Source organism: Lampris incognitus, chromosome 17 (genome assembly GCF_029633865.1).
Source record: "Lampris incognitus isolate fLamInc1 chromosome 17, fLamInc1.hap2, whole genome shotgun sequence".
In the NCBI taxonomy this organism is placed as follows: domain Eukaryota; kingdom Metazoa; phylum Chordata; class Actinopteri; order Lampriformes; family Lampridae; genus Lampris; species Lampris incognitus.
In genome coordinates, this window is record NC_079227.1 from 7801054 (window position 1) to 7819924 (window position 18871).

Genomic DNA, 18871 nt, shown 5'->3' on the forward strand with positions numbered 1-18871 from the left:
TGCACACATGCAACTAAAGCCTATGTCTAAACTAAAAAGTAGGCCTATTTTTACATACATTATAGCTCCCATAAGTTAGTATGCTTTTCATACATATATATATATACAATAAATAATATAAGTACACAATGTTTTCATAAAGTTACATTCAGTTTAAAATCATGGGGAAGTGCCGGATTCAAAATCAATTTAGTCACTGCATAAAATATAATCTATATGCTGTCTCTGTCATACTCAGTGCTGTTTTGGTTGGAATTCACAATAATGAATGAACAAACAAACAGAAATATACAGACACATACCTGTGAATGAGGTGAGGGACGAGAGAGGTTTATGACGGTCGTTCTGTGACTTGAGTCTCTGACATCTGCAGATACTCCACACAGCTCATCAATCCAACTAATGGCTTGTTCCCAGTGGAGGATTTGCAAATGATTTGATATGGAAACCTACAGTGCACAGAACAATCAAAACAAAAAACAAATTAGTCATATATATACAGACAAACTAAACGAAAACTCAACATAGTGTAGTCTTAGTAAGGTCTTGGTACCACCACGAGCCTTGAGAACAGCTTCAGTGCTCCTTATGATAGATTCTACAAGTCTCTGAATTCTACAGGAGGGATGGAACACGTTCTTCCAAAAGATATTTCCTCATTTAGTGTTTTGATGATGGTGTTGGAGAGCACTGTCTAACACGTTGGTTCAAAATCTCCCATAAGTGTTCACACTGCTACTAGGTGCTGGACTGTCTCAGGGACATCTTTGTATATTCAAAGTCCCACTATAGTTTGCTATTCCTAGTCACTATAAAACACGTTCTCCCATTTTCAACGCTGGATCTGCAGTTGAATTCTGTGATGCTTTTAATTCATCATCCTTTAATCCCTCTTTATCCCCCCTCAATCCAGATGTACTGTTAAATTCATTCAACGATCAGTGCCTATCCATCCTCGACCAAATTGCACCGTTTAAAACTAGGAAACAAAAATCAATAATAAAGAATAGAATGCCAATAATGTGAATGCTGCAGCATTCACACTAAAATAACCTCCCCTGGCTCAATGATCACACTCGTGCCCTTAGAAGACTCCACAGAAAATCAGAACGACAATGGAAGGTCAGCAAGTCCGAATTAGCACATAAGACCCTTAAAAACCAAATGTTAATTTACCAGAAGGCAGTTGAGGATGCGAGATCAGCGTACTTCTCGGAACTAATATCAAGAAATAACCACAGTCCTAAAGTTCTCTTTAGGGCAATTAATTTGGTTATTAATGGTCCCTCCACTTCTCTTTTTGAACCTGATGTTGGGTTGTCCGAAAGACAGAGGTGACTGCTCGATTTTACTTCTTTTAGTGCTGCCTTTGACACAGTCAAACACAACATCCTCTTACATCGCTTAGAGACTTGGGTTGGCATCAAGGGCTTGGCTCTCAGCTTATTACGCTCTTATCTCACCAACAGAACTTTTTCTATTATCCTGGGTAACTCTACCTCCAAGATGGCTCAGTTGAGTTGTGGTGTCCCTCATGGCTCAGTTCCTAGCCCCCTTCTCTTTTCTATATACATGCTGCCCCTTGGCCAGGTTATTCAAGATCACGATGTGCGCTACCATTTTTATGCTGACGACTCTAATTTATGCATGCCACTAAAACCCACAGCTCCTAGCGCCCTAGAAAATCTCACAACTTGCCTCTCTTACATTAAATCCTGGATATCCGAAAATGTTCTCGAATTTAATGATGATAAGTCTGAGGTCATTCTGTTCGACCCTGAAATTTTCATCAACCCTTTTGTTACTAAGCTTGGTGGTCTGTCAGGTAGTCTTAAGCAGGCTGCTAGGAATCTTGGGGTAATATTCGATGCTAACCTCGGTTTTGATAATCAAATCAAACATGTTGTTCAGTCATGCTTTCTCCAGCTCAGGCTAATCTCCAAAATTAGGTAATTTTCATCAATTGCCGATTTGCAAAAAGTTGTACATGCTTTTATCTACTCTCGGCTTGACTATCATAATGCCCTATATTCTGGTATCAGCAAGGGCTCCCTTCACTGTCTGCACTTGGTACAAAATGCTGCTGCTCGGCTCATAACGGGGACAAAGAGGCATGACCATATCACTCCTGTGCATGCCTCTATACACTCCCTCTCTGTTATATTTCCAATTGATTTTAAAATTTTATTGCTCACTTTTAAGGCTTTAAATGGTATTGCCCCTACATACATTTCTGATTTATTGACCTGGTATACACCCTCTCAAGTTAAGGTCTGCAGATGGAGCTCTGCTGGTTATTCCCAGGTCTCGGTTTGTTACAAAGGGTGGTCGGGGTTTTGCTGTTAGAGCCCCCACACTATGGAACTCTCTTCCTGTTGAACTAAGACTAACCAAGTCTCTAGCTTATTTTAAATCTCGTCTTAAAACGTTTCTTTTTATGAAAGCTTTTACAAATGTTCGACATTTGTTTTTATTTATTTATACTGTTTTTATTTTTACTCTTACTTACTTAGTTGGTCTTACTCTTATTTTTGTCTTGTCTGGTTTTATTTCCTTGTAAAGCACTTTCTAACATTGTTTTAGAAAAGTGCATGGATAAAGTTAACTATCTATCTATACATACATACTACACTGCTCAAAAAAATAAAGGGAACACATAAGCAATGCAATGTAGCTCCAAGTCAATCACACTTTTGAGATATCAACCTGTCCAGTTAGGAAGCAACACTGATTTGTGAATCAATTTCACCTGTTGGTAAATTGTCTAATTTACACCTGGTGGAAATTAGACAATTTGCAAGACAACCCCTATAAAAGGAATGGATTTGCAGGTGGTGGCCACAGACCATTTGCCTGTCCTCATCTTTTCTGGCCGATCTTTGGTTAGTTTTTCATTTTGCTAGTGCCCTCACCACTAGAGGTGGCATGAGGCGGTATCTGCAACCTACAGAAGTTGCTCAGGTAGTGCAGCTCATCCAGGATGGCACATCAATGCGTGCTGTGGCAAGAAGATTTGATGTGTCTCCCAGCACAGTGTCCAGAGCATGGAGGAGGTACCAGGAGACAGGCCAGTACACCAGGAGACGTGGAGAGGGCTGCAGGAGGACAACAACCCCGCAGCAGGACCGCTATCTGGTCCTTTGTGCAAGGAGGAACAGGAGGAGCACTGCCGGAGCCCTACAAAACGACCTTCAACAGGCCACTAATGTGCAGGTTTCTGCTCAAACAGTGAGAAACAGAATGCATGAGGATGGTATGAGGGCCCGACGTCCACAATTGGGGCCTGAGCTCACAGCCCAACACCGTGCAGCCCGATTGACCTTTGCCAGAGAACATCTTGGTTGGCAGATTCGCCATTGGCGCCCTGTGCTCTTCACAGATGAGAGCAGGTTCACACTGAACACATGTGACAGACGTGAGAGAGTCTGGAGACGCTGTGGAGAACGTTCTGCTGCCTGCAACATCCTCCAGCATGACCGGTTTGGCGGTGGGTCAGTGATGGTCTGGGGAGGCATATCCTTGGAGGGCCGCACAGACCTCTACGTGCTAGCCAGAGGTACCATGACTGCCATTAGGTACCGGGATGAGATCCTCAGACCCATTGTCAGACCATATGCTGGTGCAGTGGGCCCTGGGTTCCTGCTCATGCATGACAATGCTCGTCCTCATGTGGCCAGAGTGTGTCAGCAGTTCCTGTATGTCGAGGGCATTGATGCTATGGACTGGCCTGCACGTTCCCCAGACCTGAATCCAATCGAGCACCTCTGGGACATCATGTCTCGTACCATCCGCCAACGCGATGTCGCACCACAGACTGTCCAGGAGTTGACCGATGCCCTGATCCAGGTCTGGGAGGAGATCCCTCAGGAGACCATCCGTCGTCTCATCAGGAGCATGCCCAGACGTTGTAGGGAGTGCATACAGGCACGTGGAGGCCACTCACACTACTGAGCCTCATTTTGAATCGTCTTGAAGAATTTCCACAGAAGTTGGATCAGCCTATGTTCTCATTTTCCACTTTGATTTTGAGTATGATTCTGAATCCAGACCTTAATGGGCTAATGATTTTGATTTCCATTGATCATTCTTAGGTTATTTTGCTCTAAACACATTCCTCTGTCTAATAAATAAAGATTTTCAGCTGAAATATTTCATTCGTCGAGGTCTATATTGTGTTTTTAGGTGTTCCCTTTATTTTTTTGAGCAGTGTATATTGAGAGAGAGAGAGAGAGAGAGAGAGAGAGAGATGTTGAGACTCCCAGCACAAATTATTTGATCACTACCATCTGTCTCACTCAAGGTTCACAGCAGAAGCCTGGGTATTAGCCAACACGTATGTATTTATGAATAGTGTTGTAACCATTTTTGGGGTGACGAAGCCTATTCAGTAACTTATTTGATCCTATGGAGTCCACAAACAACTCCAACAACAGATAGTTCGTATTAAAGGGTACTTGCTCAGAGAAAGGCTGACTCTGAATCTGCAGGTGCTGTTGAGTTTCTATTAATCAGTGCCTGTCAACAGAAGCGAGTGACTTTGCAAGCCAAACGAGCATATGGAAAACAGAGGTGTGGGTTGATCAAGGGTAATGTGTACATAATCCACAGTGAACAAACAGACTTCTGCAGATGAGGTCGTTTTTCTCTGTCAGCGGTGTTTGGATATGACTGACTTCACTGAAACAGAGGCTGAAGGCCGTTGTATCTATTCATATGTCCTGTACTCTTCACCGGTGATGTCATTTTGGGGTTTGTTTGTTTGTTTTTATGTAAAATGAGAACGAACCATGGTTCCAAGTGTGACAAATGACAGCTTGCTGCGTGATGAAAAGCATATATGCATATAAGCTGCAACTGTGGTGTTTGCTCAAAAGTCTGTGGCAGCAAACAACAGCACCTGTGATTGTTAGAAAAGAAGAGGGACTGTCTGAGTTGTAAAAACAACTTAAACCTCTTTTCTTTTCTTTTAGTCTGTGCCTTTATGTTATGTGATCGTTCCCTATAGTGAGGTGTTGGGCTGCCACAAACCTCCAGAACAGCTTCAGTGCTCCTGGTCATAGATTCTGCAAGTCTCCGAAATCTACTGGAGGGATGGACACCACTCCTCCACAAGATATTCCCTCATCTGCTGTTTTAATGATGGCGGTGGAGAGCGCTGTCTGACACGTGGGTCCAAAATCTCCCATAGGTGTTCAGCCGGGTTGAGATGTGGTGACCGTGAAGGCCATAGCATGTGATCTACATCATGTTCATCCTCATCAAACCATCCAGTGACCCCTCGTGCCCTGCGGATGGGGGCACTGTCATCTTGGAGGAGACCAGCAGTGGCGCCCCCAGACATTTTTCATAGGGGGGGGGGGCAAATGGGGCCACTGAAAATCTTGGGGTGGCACACCAAAACCAAAAGCCATGACTGAATTTTGAGAATTCTATGACGCTGTTGTAGTATACTGTATAGCCTAGTGGAAAACTGTCAATATGAGAGTTAAGAAAAATATACATTATTGATTTAAATGAACAGCACCTAATGTAAAATATCAGATAGAAGCATATTCTGCATAATCAGAAGCATATTCTGCATATGCGACTCGTGGCTGGGGGGGGGCCAGTGGGGGGCCCAGGGATAGTATCAGGGTGGCCGTGGCCACCCCGGGCCACCCCTTGGGGGCGCCACTGGCCAGTCCCATCAGGATAGAGATGTCTCATCATAGGATAAAGGTGATCACTCAGAACACCTTTGTATTGACTTGCAGTGGCCCTTCCCTCTAAGGGGGCAAGTGGACCCAAACCATGCCAGGAAAATGCCCCCCGCAGCATAGCAAGAGCCAAGTGGGTCAAGCGTTCAGGTTTTCCCTTTCATTTGTCACCCATCTGTGTGTGTGTGTGTGTGTGCGTGCGTGTGTAAAACGCGAAAAAGCGGCAGGCGTGTCACATTCAGTTTTATGAATCAACTCCCATATTTTCGTAATGTGTTAGTGTGTGTGGTGTTAGTGTAGATAGCGGGACCAAAAACTAAAGCACTTATGATCCTAATTCTTTTTGGAGGTGGTAGGTATTGTCTCAGAGAGTAAGGGGAAAACCCCAGACAATTAAAATCATGCATAATTATGCATAAATATGCAAAATACGCATTTTTCTAAAAATGGCTAAAAATCACTTTTCTCGGCATTTCAGGTGATTCTGAGCATCTTTGATTTTTTTTCGCCTATATAAAAAAAATTTCTCGGACTTAAATGTTTTGGCATTATGCAAAATGTATGCATTTTTGCAAAAATGCACTTATGATCCTCATATTTTTGGAGGTGGTAGGTATTGTTCCAGAGAGGACCAGAAAAATAGCAGAACATTAAACTAATTATAATAATTATGCATAATTATGCAAAATATGCATTTTCTAAAAATGGCTAAAAAAACCACTTTTCTCGGCATTTCAGATGATTCTGAGCATTTGGGGGGGGGAGTTGGAGTGGGGGGGAGGGGGGTTTAGGGGCAGGGGGAAGGCTGAAGAGGAGGGAGATTTAGACGGACGGGTGGATCACCAAGCCGCTACATTTTAGCGGGGTTCTTCTAGTATTGGAATATTATCTGTACCCCGACTGGCTGTCATACGATATTAGTATTTCAGTTTTAGACCTCGTTACCCCTAAAACGACTGGCTTGATGCTCCGTCGTCGCTGAGTTTGGTACTATTGGTTAACTCTGTTTTGTTGGTTTTTTTAATTTTATTATTTGATTTTTATGTGATTTTTTTTGCACACTGCTCCATTTCATCCGCAGGTCGGGGCCAACCAGCGAAGCGCGGTGTGACGCGGTTCCGTCTATTTTTGTCCCTCGCTCGCCGCCATTGCTGCTGCGTGACCAGCAGCGAGCGGCCCGCGCGCCTCTCTCGCGGCCAACTTGGCGGAATACTCGGCGTGAGGCCGGACCCCGCGAGGCGCTCCTAATAAATGGACGATATCGTTTATCGTGCTTTTGATTTTCTGCCGGTGAGATAAAGGAGGAAGAGGAGGAGGAGGAGGAAGAGGAGGAGGTAAGCGTAGGAAACGGGTCGCACGTCTGAAGCGTAGGCAGGCTGTGCGTGAAGAACCGCTCGCGGTCCAGTTAGCCTGCTAGGGACGGGACCGGGACCGGGACGGGACAGGACGGTGCCGGCTGAAGATGTCGCTCCACGGAAAACGCAAAGAAATCTACAAATACGAAGCGCCATGGACCGTCTATGCCATGAACTGGAGCGTCCGGCCGGACAAGCGCTTCCGTCTGGCGCTGGGCAGCTTCGTGGAGGAGTACAACAACAAGGTACGGCCTGTTAACCACCCATCCACCGGTCCGCCGATCAACCGGTCCGCCGGTCCGTCTAAATCTGATAACCACCCACCGGTCCACCAGTCTGTCTAAAACTACATATAAAGCCTATTAACCAACCACCAGTCTCTCTAAAACTACATATAAGGCCTCTTAACCAACCACCAGTCTGTCTAAAACCAACCACCAGTCTGTCAAAAACTACATATAAAGCCTATTAACCAACCACCAGTCTGTCTAAAACTACATATAAAGCCTATTAACCAACCACCAGTCTGTCTAAAACTACATATAAAGCCTATTAACCAACCACCAGTCTGTCTAAAACTACATATAAAGCCTCTTAACCAACCACCAGTCTGTCTAAAACTACATATAAAGCCTCTTAACCAACCACCAGTCTGTCTAAAACCAACCACCAGTCTGTCTAAAACTACATATAAAGCCTCTTAACCAACCACCAGTCTGTCTAAAACTACATATAAGGCCTCTTAACCAACCACCAGTCTGTCTAAAACTACATATAAAGCCTCTTAACCAACCACCAGTCTGTCTAAAACTACATATAAAGCCTATTAACCAACCACCAGTCTGTCTAAAACTACATATAAAGCCTATTAAACAACCACCAGTCTGTCTAAAACTACATATAAAGCCTCTTTACCAACCACCAGTCTGTCTAAAACCAACCACCAGTCTGTCTAAAACTACATATAAGGCCTCTTAACCAACCCCCAGTCTGTCTAAAACCAACCACCAGTCTGTCTAAAACTACATATAAAGCCTCTTAACCAACCACCAGTCTGTCTAAAACCAACCACCAGTCTGTCAAAAACTACATATAAAGCCTCTTAACCAACCACCAGTCTGTCTAAAACTACATAAAGCCTCTTAACCAACCACCAGTCTGTCTAAAATCAACTATAAGTCTGTCTAAAATGACATAAAGCCTCTTAACCAACCACCAGTCTGTCTAAAACTACATATAAAGCCTATTAACCAACCACCAGTCTGTCTAAAACTACATATAAAGCCTCTTAACCAAACACCAGTCTGTCTAAAATTACATATAAGGCCTCTTAACCAACCACCAGTCTGTCTAAAACTACATATAAAGCCTCTTTACCAACGACCAGTCTGTCTAAAACCAACCACCAGTCCGTCTAAAACGACATAAAGCCTCTTAACCAACCACCAGTCTGTCTAAAACTACATAAAGCCTCTTAACCAACCACCAGTCTGTCTAAAACTACATAAAGCCTCTTAACCAACCACCAGTCTGTCTAAAATCAACTATAAGTCTGTCTAAAATGACATAAAGCCTCTTAACCAACCACCAGTCTGTCTAAAACTACATATAAAGCCTATTAACCAACCACCAGTCTGTCTAAAACAGGGGTCGGGAACCTTTTTGACTGGGAGAGCCATAAAAGCCAAATATTTCTAAATATATTTCATTGAGAGCCATATAGTATTTTTAACGTATAATAAATTAAATATGTCTTACTTTTAATGCGACTTCTGGTGCTGCATGGTTTTGCTGATGGCCTTGTAGTCTGGTTCATACGTGGTGAGGTTGAGCTTCATGCAGGCGTTGAGGCTTCCATCAGTTAAACGTGAGCGTAGGTTGGTCTTAATGTTCCTCATATGCGAGAAAGACTGTTCACATGCATATGTAGGGCCAAACATGGTCAATACGGCAATACTCACACGCTGCATTGTGTGGTATGTCACAGGAAGCTCGTTCCAAGTTTTAAGAATCAGCTGGTCTTCAGGTTGAAGATTTTTAATTTCTGTCCACTTGTGTTCCCTTGCCAGCTCTGCTCGCTGTCGCGCAAGACTTTCCAACTCTCCATTAAGTGACTTGAACTTACTCATCCACATGTCTGATGCCTTCAGGTCAGCAACTTCCAGCTCAAAGTCTCCGATAGAGACCCCGGGGATGCATGTCAGGTCGATTTTGTCCACTGCACACTCATGTGGACAAGTGATGAACTTGAAAAGACCAGTGCGCGCACGAAATTCTCCAAAACGTGCTTTGAATGACTGCAGGAGATTGAACGTAAAGCCAGCTAGCTGCTGGAGATCCAGGTGTTGAGTGGAGTCACTTGCTAAGCATGCATCTCTAAATTGTTGCAGTCTTTCAAAGTGCAGAAGACGACCTGTTTCAATGTCCCTGAGAAAGACTTCCAGCTTGCTTTCAAATGCAAACACTGCTTGTTGAAGGGATGAGATTGTATTTCCAATACCTTGCATTTTCACATTGAGCTGGTTCAGATGGCCAGTTAGGTCCACGAGATAGTGAAACTGCAGGAGCCAGTCAGTGTTGTCTAGCTCAGGATGCTTGACGCCTTTCATTTCAAGAAAAGTCCGGATTTCACTCAGGCAAGCTGCAAAACGGCTGAGCACCTTCCCCCTTGACAACCAACGCACGTTGCTGTGTAAAAGCAGACCGGGATAATGATTCCCAACTTCTTCTAACAGAGCTTTAAACTGGCGATCATTTAAAGCTCGGGCAACAATAAAGTTGACCACTCGAATGACCAGAGACATCACCTCACCAAGCTCCTGGCCACACGTCTGAGCGCAAAGCGCCTCCTGGTGCAGGATGCAATGAAAACTTAGGATGGCTCTCTTTTCATGTTCACGGAGAAGCGCTACAAATCCTTTGTTCTTCCCCAAAATACAGGGTGCACCATCAGTACAGACAGAAATAAGTTTATCCATCGGTAGTTTTTTTTCTTTAGCAAACTCCATGAAAGACATGAATAAATCCTCTCCTCTTGTTGTCCCTTTCATTGGCAAAACAGCCAAGCTTTCCTCACGCAGTGTGTCACCTGCAGCATACCTGGCAATGATACTGCACTGAGATAGATGGCTAACGTCTGTTGACTCATCTAACGCGAGAGAAAAGTATGTCCCGGCGTTTATGTCCTTAATTTGTGTTTCCTCGACTTGATTTGCCATCATGATGCTACGATCGTGCACAGTTCTTGCTGACGGGCATGTCTTTTATTCGTTTGATTATCTTGTCTTTATTTGGGAAGTCATCAAACAGTTCATTGGCCACATCAAGCATGAATGTTTTGGCATACTCGCCATCTGTGAATGACTTTCCATTCCTTACTATTGCCAAAGCCCCCGCAAAGCTAGCGGAATTCCCGTCACCTTGCTTGGTCCACACACGTAGTTGCTGCTGACTCGTCTGCACTCTCCGCTGTAGCTCCTCGCATGCCCTTTTCCTGCTGTCCCCCGCTGGATATTTCGATGCAAATGAAGCATGGTGCGTATCGAAGTGCCGCTTTATATTTGACCGTTTCATCGATGCAATTTTATCATTGCATATTAGACATACCGCAGATCCTGCTCTCTCCACAAATGCAAATTCCTCTGTCCACGCAGCCTGGAATGCACGGTAATCATCGTCTTTTTTTCTTTTCGCCATCTTTTCCGTTACAAGGGTTGAAGCGGATAAACTAGTTGGCTATCTGATAAAATTGATTTCTTCACCTTTACAATGACCCGGACATGCTCGCGAGCCATTGGTTCCCGACCCGACCCACGGGTGACCCGTGACCCGTGAAATTTATCTTCAAAACTAATTTCTGTTTACTTTAAAATGACACAGTATTATTAAGAAATATCACAAGTATTTTAAAATCAGTTCCAAACTGATTTTTTTGAAAAAAAAAAAATTTTTCAACTCAAAATTGTCTGGGAGCCATATGCCGTCACCGGAAGAGCCATATATGGCTCGCGAGCCATAGGTTCCCGACCGCTGGTCTAAAACTACATATAAAGCGTATTAACCAACCACCAGTCTGTCTAAAATTACATATAAGGCCTCTTAACCAACCACCAGTCTGTCTAAAACTACATATAAAGCCTCTTTACCAACGACCAGTCTGTCTAAAACCAACCACCAGTCCGTCTAAAACGACATAAAGCCTCTTAACCAACCACCAGTCTGTCTAAAACTACATAAAGCCTCTTAACCAACCACCAGTCTGTCTACAACCAACTATCAGTCTGTCTAAAATGACATAAAGCCTCTTAACCAACCACCAGTCTGTCTAAAACTACATAAAGCCTCTTAACCAACCACCAGTTTGTCTAAAACAACGTTAGAATCTGTTAACCAACCACCAGTCTGTCTAAAACCAACTATCAGTCTGTCTAAAATGACATAAAGCCTCTTAACCAACCACCAGTCTGTCTAAAACAACGTTAGTCTGTTAACCAACCACCAGTCTGTCTAAAACTACATAAAGCCTCTTAACCAACCACCAGTCTGTCTAAAACAACGTTAGAATCTGTTAACCAACCACCAGTCTGTCTAAAACCAACTATCAGTCTGTCTAAAATGACATAAAGCCTCTTAACCAACCACCAGTCTGTCTAAAACAACGTTAGAGTCTGTTAACCAACCACCAGTCTGTCTAAAACTACAAGAAGCCTCTTAACAAACCACCAGTCTGTCTGAAACCAACCACCAGTCTGTCTAAAATTACATATAAAGCCTATTAACCAACCACCAGTCTGTCTAAAACTACATATAAGGCCTCTTAACCAACCACCAGTCTGTCTAAAACGACATAAAGCCTCTTAACCAACCACCAGTCTGTCTAAAACAACGTTAGAATCTGTTAACCAACCACCAGTCTGTCTAAAACCAACTATCAGTCTGTCTAAAATGACATAAAGCCTCTTAACCAACCACCAGTCTGTCTAAAACAACGTTAGTCTGTTAACCAACCACCAGTCTGTCTAAAACTACATAAAGCCTCTTAACCAACCACCAGTCTGTCTAAAACAACGTTAGTCTGTTAACCAACCACCAGTCTGTCTAAAACTACATAAAGCCTCTTAACCAACCACCAGTCTGTCTAAAACCAACTATCAGTCTGTCTAAAACAACGTTACAGTCTGTTAACCAACCACCAGTCTACCAGCCTGTCTAAAACAACGATAGTTCACCCTCCGTTTTCAGGGCTGATATCTTTATTACACAACTTTGCAGTATACGTCAAAATAAATAGTCTCAAACTCTTGCAAGATGTGTATTTCAATGGAAAAATGTGTAAATCAATGCTTTTCTGAAAACATTGCCGACTGGTAGGTGGTGACCTAATAATGATCATAGTTTAGCTGTCTTTATTTATCTCGTTGTCACCATTAAAGTTTCTGTCAGCCAACTGTGTTTGCGTTTAAACTACAAGGCAGCGTTCAGGTTAATAACTAGCTGTCAGTCTGTTTGAAATGTGGGCGATGCCTTGCATTTGATGAGGAATAACTCCACAGAGGAAAGATAGGAAAAGCGGGAAACATAAATGGGGGAAACCTCAAACAGTAACAGATTTACAATAACCCTTCAATGAGGCACTTGATGACTGCAGAAGTTATAGCAAAATATGTGTGTGTGTGTATATATATATATTGTGTATATATATAATATGTAGTAGCACATCAGGCATCCTAAACAGATGCAGTCATGGAGCAGGTGTAGCCCCATGCATCAGCTCCAACTGAATGCCTGTTGGGGTAAATGAATGTGCCGTGGCTGAGATGTGTGTGTGTACACAGAGTGAATTATGTTATGTTGCGTTTTAACTGCAGGTTCAGATTGTGGGTCTGGAAGAGGAGAGCTCCGAGTTTCTCTGTCGCAACACTTTCGACCATCCGTACCCCACCACGAAAATCATGTGGATTCCCGACACCAAGGGGGTTTATCCTGACCTGCTGGCTACCAGTGGAGACTACCTGCGGATATGGAGGGTAAGATCACTGAAGTAAACCAGGGGCAGGAAGATGTTTGCATGTAAATCTTGAGGTTTGCACTCTCAACTTTAAAATGTCGCTCAACCATTAGTCTCCCTGTTTTATTATACACCTGTTTCCAGCTGTTATAAACATAGAAAAACAGAAACTCCTCACATACCTGGCTCAGAATGTGTGTACAGTGTGAACTTGTGTGTTTATGTGTGTGTGTGTGTATGTGTACAGTACCAACTATGATGTGTGTACAGTGTGAATGTATACGTGTGCATGTACAATGTGAACCGTGGTGATGTTTCTACAGGTGTGTGTGCGATTGTGTGTGTTCAAGTTAAAAGGTCAGGTGTTTGTGTCTGTGACAGGTGAGCGACTCGGAGACTCGGTTGGAATGTCTGTTAAACAACAATAAGAACTCAGACTTCTGCGCCCCGTTGACCTCCTTCGACTGGAACGAGGTGGACCCCAACCTGCTGGGTGAGAACAGCACATACACGCAGATACACACAGTTACATATAAACAAAGCAAACACACGTACACACACAAACACAATACACGCAGGCTTTACAATTATACATGCAGCTACTGACACACACACACACTCACACGGTGAGATTGTCAAATCAGGTCACGGTCATTGGAATTCAACTGTGTGCCGTGTAGAAAAGTGTGTTAGCAGGTTTTCACACCAAACCAGCACTACGCCGCCTGATTTCACTAACTGGTGAGATCAGCTGGTGCAGTGATGGGTTAGAAAGAAAACCTGCATACATGTGACGGTCTCAGGGGACTTCACATTCACGCAGTAAACAAGACTAGGTTAAAACCCAGTATACGGCTGGACCGTGACCAACCGGCTACTTTTGCGCAACTACGTTTAAGAAGTGGCTGTTTTGACATCGGTTCCGTGAACAGCTGATGGCGTAATGGAAAACTGTTCGTGCCGATTCATTTTGAAAGAGCGGTGGCCGATGGGGAAATTCCAACTCGGCGGTTCGACCAATGGTGAAACTCCATCACTCACTCAGGCACTCGCTCACGGACAACCGCATGTGTAGGGTTGGCCCCGCTGTTGCGGTCCAGCCAAAAACAGGCACATACAGCAATGACAACAGACAACACCCTCTATTCACAGACCATCGATTCGGACGGGGGAAAACACAACAGACAAACCTTTCCATAAAAAAATGGGAGAAACATCGGCAAGACTATTAGAGGAGGTATACCTCTTTATTAAGCGCCAGGTGGGCGGAGCAGACAGTGGGGAAACAGATTTAGAAGTAAAGCACTGGCACAAATAGACTACTGAATCTGAGAATAACCTCCTGAAATGGACCAATCATGAGAGGGGAGTGTTAACCTGCAGAGATTATTGAAGAATCCTGTCACATTTTGTTTGTTTGTAGGAACCTCCAGCATTGACACCACCTGCACCATCTGGGGCCTGGAGACCGGACAGGTGCTGGGAAGGGTCAATCTTGTGTCTGGTCACGTTAAAACTCAGCTCATCGCTCACGACAAAGAGGTAGGATAGTGTCCCGTGCATCCCTGACAGTCCCTGACAATGACATGCTGTCCTGAACAGACATTTTTGGAAAATGGTTTTCCCAATAAGTGTCAAAAAGTTTAATAGTGTTTAGGGATGGAGGGGTGGTGGGGTTACTGGTTGATGGTGGATGTTTATTTTTTTTCTCTGAAGTTCAGGTTTCACTGAGAGGTTTCCTTTATCCGTTTTTCGTTATTCTAGCTTTGGTTATTGGTTCAAGTCACCCATCTTTTCATTTCATATAGACAATTTTAATAATTTAAACCATGACTTAAGGGGCTTTATGGCTGTGTTCCTTGGTAAAAAATGTTCTAACTGGTTGGTATTGATGTGTTCTCTGTGTCACAGGTCTATGACATCGCCTTCAGTCGAGCGGGCGGAGGCAGGGATATGTTTGCATCGGTGGGGGCAGATGGCTCGGTGCGCATGTTCGACCTCCGTCATCTGGAGCACAGCACCATCATTTACGAGGATCCTCAGCACCACCCACTGCTACGACTCTGCTGGAACAAACAGGACCCCAACTACCTGGCGACAATGGCCATGGACGGGATGGAGGTGAGCTCTGCTCCATACACTGGAGCCATCCTGACTGTTTTTCCACTCATAACGTGTCTGGGATATAAACTCATATCCTGGCGAAGGTCTTAAAAAGGATAATATGTTTACATGCTTTAACTTACTGTTCTCCATCAGTCCTTTAAAAAACAAAAATTACTCCAGTCGACTTTCTTCTGCCACTTCATTGAGCCTTGAAACTACTACTACTACTTCTACTATTACTACTACTACTACTTTCGGCTGCTCCCATTAGGGGTCGCCACAGCGGATCATCCATTTCCATCTCTTCCTGTCCTCTGCTGCATCTTCTGTCACACCAACCACCTGCATGTCCTCCCTCACCACATCCATAAACCTCCTCTTTGGCCTTCCTCTTTCCCTCTTCCCTGGCAGCTCCATATTCAGCATCCTTCTCCCAATATACCCAGCATCTCTCCTCCACACATGTCCAAGCCATCTCAATCTTGCCTCTCTTGCTTTGTCTCCAAACCGTCCGACCTGAGGTGTCCCTCTAATATACTCGTTCCTAATCCTGTCCTCCTTCTTCACTCCCAACGAAAATTTTAGCATCTTCAACTCTGCCACCTCCAGCTCCACCTCCTGTCTTTTCATCAGTGCCACTGTCTCCAAACCATATAACATAGCTGGTCTCACTACCATCTTATAAACCTTCCCCTTAACTCTTGCTGGTACCCTTCTGTCGCAAATCACTCCTGACACTCTTCTCCACCCACTCCACCCTGCCTGCACTCTCTTCTTCACCTCTCTTCTGCACTCCCCGTTACTTTGGACAGTTGACCCCAAGTAAGAAAAAGATGGAAAATCAGTTATTTGAAATGGCTTTTTTTTTCTACTGTGCATATACGAGTCATTTCAAGTCGTTATTCTGATATTTATGAAAACTGTAAAGGACAGATTGGTTGAGCTTTCATGTCTAAATGTTATCAGTTTTAAACACAAAGTAGAAATGAAATTGTTTCAAAAAAGGATGACTTAAAAGTTTGAAAATCCATTTGAAACGTAGAATCATGAAGGAAACGGGTTTCAGTAAAGTCCTTGTTTTCAGTAGTGGGGCTTCGTACTTTGGTTCCATTTTAACCACAGGTCTGATGATGAGCTTCCATTTGTGTTCTGTTTACATCTGAACATTTGTCTCCCATGTGGCGGTTACCTTGCAGGTGGTGATTTTGGACGTGCGCGTGCCGTGCACACCGGTGGCCAGACTCAACAACCACAGGGCCTGTGTGAACGGCATTGCCTGGGCGCCTCACTCATCATGTCACATCTGCACAGCAGGTACCTAACCTTCACCGGTCCAGAGAAGTTCTGTTAAGACTCTGTGCCCACAGCACACTAGTGTTTACCACGATGATATTGGTGCTTTGCTCAAGAGTACTTTGATGGTTATTTGTCAACCTACTTCACCCAGGTTACAGTGCAGCTCAACACAGCTGTGTGTTCGACTGTCAGTTTGTACCTTTCAGAGCAAAATGTGTGTCTTTGATTGATAAGAGCTGTTTGTTTTGTTCCGTAGTATTTATTGGAGTAGAGACATTTCTTGAGTGTCAGCGAGTTGTGCTAATACACGGTCTTGTTGTAGACTTTGTGTTTCTATGGCTCCATAGTTTTCCGTGCACCCTCCGGGTTGGGGATGAGTTTTTGCCTCAAGTGAAGGAGTTCAAGTATCTCGTGGTCTTGTTCACGAGTGAGGGTAGGATGGAGCGGGAGATTGACAGGCGGATTGGTGCAGCATCAGCAGTAATGCGGACGTTGTACCGGACCGTTGTGGTGAAGAGGGAGCTGAGCCGGAAGACAAAGCTCTCAATTTACCAGCCAGTCTTCGTTCCAACCCTCACCTATGGTCATGAGCTTTGAGTAGTGACTAAAAGGGTGAGATCATGTATATAAGCGGCTGAAATGAGTTTCCTCCGTAGGGTGTCTGGGCTCAGCCTTAGAGATAGGGTGAGGAGCTCGGACGTCCGGAGGGAGCTCGGAGTAGAGCCGCTGCTCCTTCGCATCAAAAGAAGCCAGTTGACGTGGTTTGGGTATCTGATTAGGATGCCTCCTGGGCGCCTTCCTTGGGAGGTTTTTTGGGCACGTCCAACTGGGAGGAGACCCCGGGGTAGACCCAGAACTCGCTGGAAGGACTACATGTCCAGTCTGGCCTGGGAACGTTTTGGGGTCCCCCAGAAAGAGCTGGAGGGTGTTGCTGGGGAGAGAGACGTCTGGAGTGCCCTACTTAGCTTGCTGCCACCGCAACCCGACCCGAGAGAAGTGGCTGATGATGAGATGAGATGGCTCCATAGTCCAAGCAGAGCACCGACACTGCATAGGTTGGAGGCTCCATTCCCACTAGGGCCACTCATATTAAAGATGCACACATTCATGATGGTGCTTTAGATTTAAAGCTACAGTCCTATAATCTTGAAGGCCGTCGTTTTTATTCCATTTATCCTGTAGTGATACTGGTAAGTACAGTGGTGATTGACGACTCCATTCACAATGAAACAGTCACTAGTGTTGTTGAGTCGGTACCTTCCCCGCTGCCAGACAAACAAAATTGTAGTTACTGAAGTTGTAGTATCTGTTGGGAAAGGTCTTCTATGAACCTTTCCTCACATCTGCTTGTTAGCCACAACAACTTTCCATCTTCAAATTCACTGCTGTTTGCAGCTGCCTTCTGCATTTGTCTGTTACAATGAAGATGTAAAACTCTTAAAAGACCGGATCGTTTTCCCTGCAGAAAGTCTTACCAGACTGCACATGTTCAGAGTTTGGATATTCGTGGAACAGCCGTGCTAGTAAATACATAGTTGATAGAAAGTATCAGAAAGGACGTTTGTTTGCATGTAAATCCCCAGGATTGTAGCCTTGTGCTGAACAATAATTAAAAAAAAAAAGTCAATGACGCCGTTGTCTTTTGTTCAGCTGCGTCCTATTTCCTTCTATACTTTGTATTGAGTAGAGTACAGGACTGTAGCACACTGCAGATGCAGCACACAAACGAAAAAACTAGTAGCCCAGAAGTGCGAACTAGTGAACTAGTTTTTGTGTTTTGCACTTCAGAGCCACCATACATATTGCATTTATAGAGTTTCTCTCTCTCTCTCTGTCTCATCCGCACAGCGGATGACCACCAGGCTCTGATCTGGGACATCCAGCAGATGCCGCGGGCGATCGAGGACCCGATCCTGGCTTACACCGCCGAGGGAGAGATCAATAATGTGCAGTGGGCCTCCACCCAACCAGACTGGATCGCTATCTGCTACAACCACTGTCTGGAGATCCTGCGGGTCTAAGCCTCGGGCGTATGACAGGAGACGGACTTTAACTCCAGACCTTCCTCACGTTGACTGACTGACCGGCCAATGCAGCCGCACGTCAGCAGAAACTGGTTCTTCACACGAGGTGGAACACAACTCACTTCCTGTCGCTGTCTGCCATGTTGGGTTTTAACGCGTTTGGGCTTAAGTGTAAGGGTGGTGGTTTATTGTGTATGTATGTGTGTGTGTGTGTGTGCGTGCGTGTGTGTGTATGTGGAACAAAGACTCACTACATGACTGTCTACTCGATTTAGAAGGACAAGAAACAAAAATGCAACGTTTACTGTGTTTTTGCTCAAGCGGCAGCTGAACGCCTCGGTTGTGTAACGGCTCCGCGCAGACAAGCCAAGGATCACAGGTGAATAA

General features: G+C 44.4%; 1 protein-coding gene across 1 annotated transcript; it reads left to right on the top strand.

Annotated features, from left to right (window-relative positions):
• Positions 1-6852: 6852 nt before the first annotated feature.
• On the top strand, positions 6853-18871 carry LOC130127377 (DDB1- and CUL4-associated factor 7-like). The gene is made up of 7 exons (XM_056297002.1): positions 6853-7296; positions 12919-13077; positions 13440-13551; positions 14482-14600; positions 14970-15179; positions 16361-16478; positions 18309-18871. Exons 1-7 carry the CDS (start codon positions 7159-7161, stop codon positions 18479-18481), a joined length of 1029 nt encoding a protein of 342 aa, XP_056152977.1. The 5' UTR covers positions 6853-7158; the 3' UTR covers positions 18482-18871.

Bases quoted from the DNA above. Each gene is read 5' to 3' on its own strand.
- LOC130127377 (XM_056297002.1), top strand. From the start codon at position 7,159: ATGTCGCTCCACGGAAAACGCAAAGAAATCTACAAATACGAAGCGCCA. The intron at 15,180-16,360 runs GTGAGCTCTGCT...GTTACCTTGCAG, and splicing joins TGGCCATGGACGGGATGGAG to GTGGTGATTTTGGACGTGCG. The intron at 16,479-18,308 runs GTACCTAACCTT...TCATCCGCACAG, and splicing joins ATGTCACATCTGCACAGCAG to CGGATGACCACCAGGCTCTG.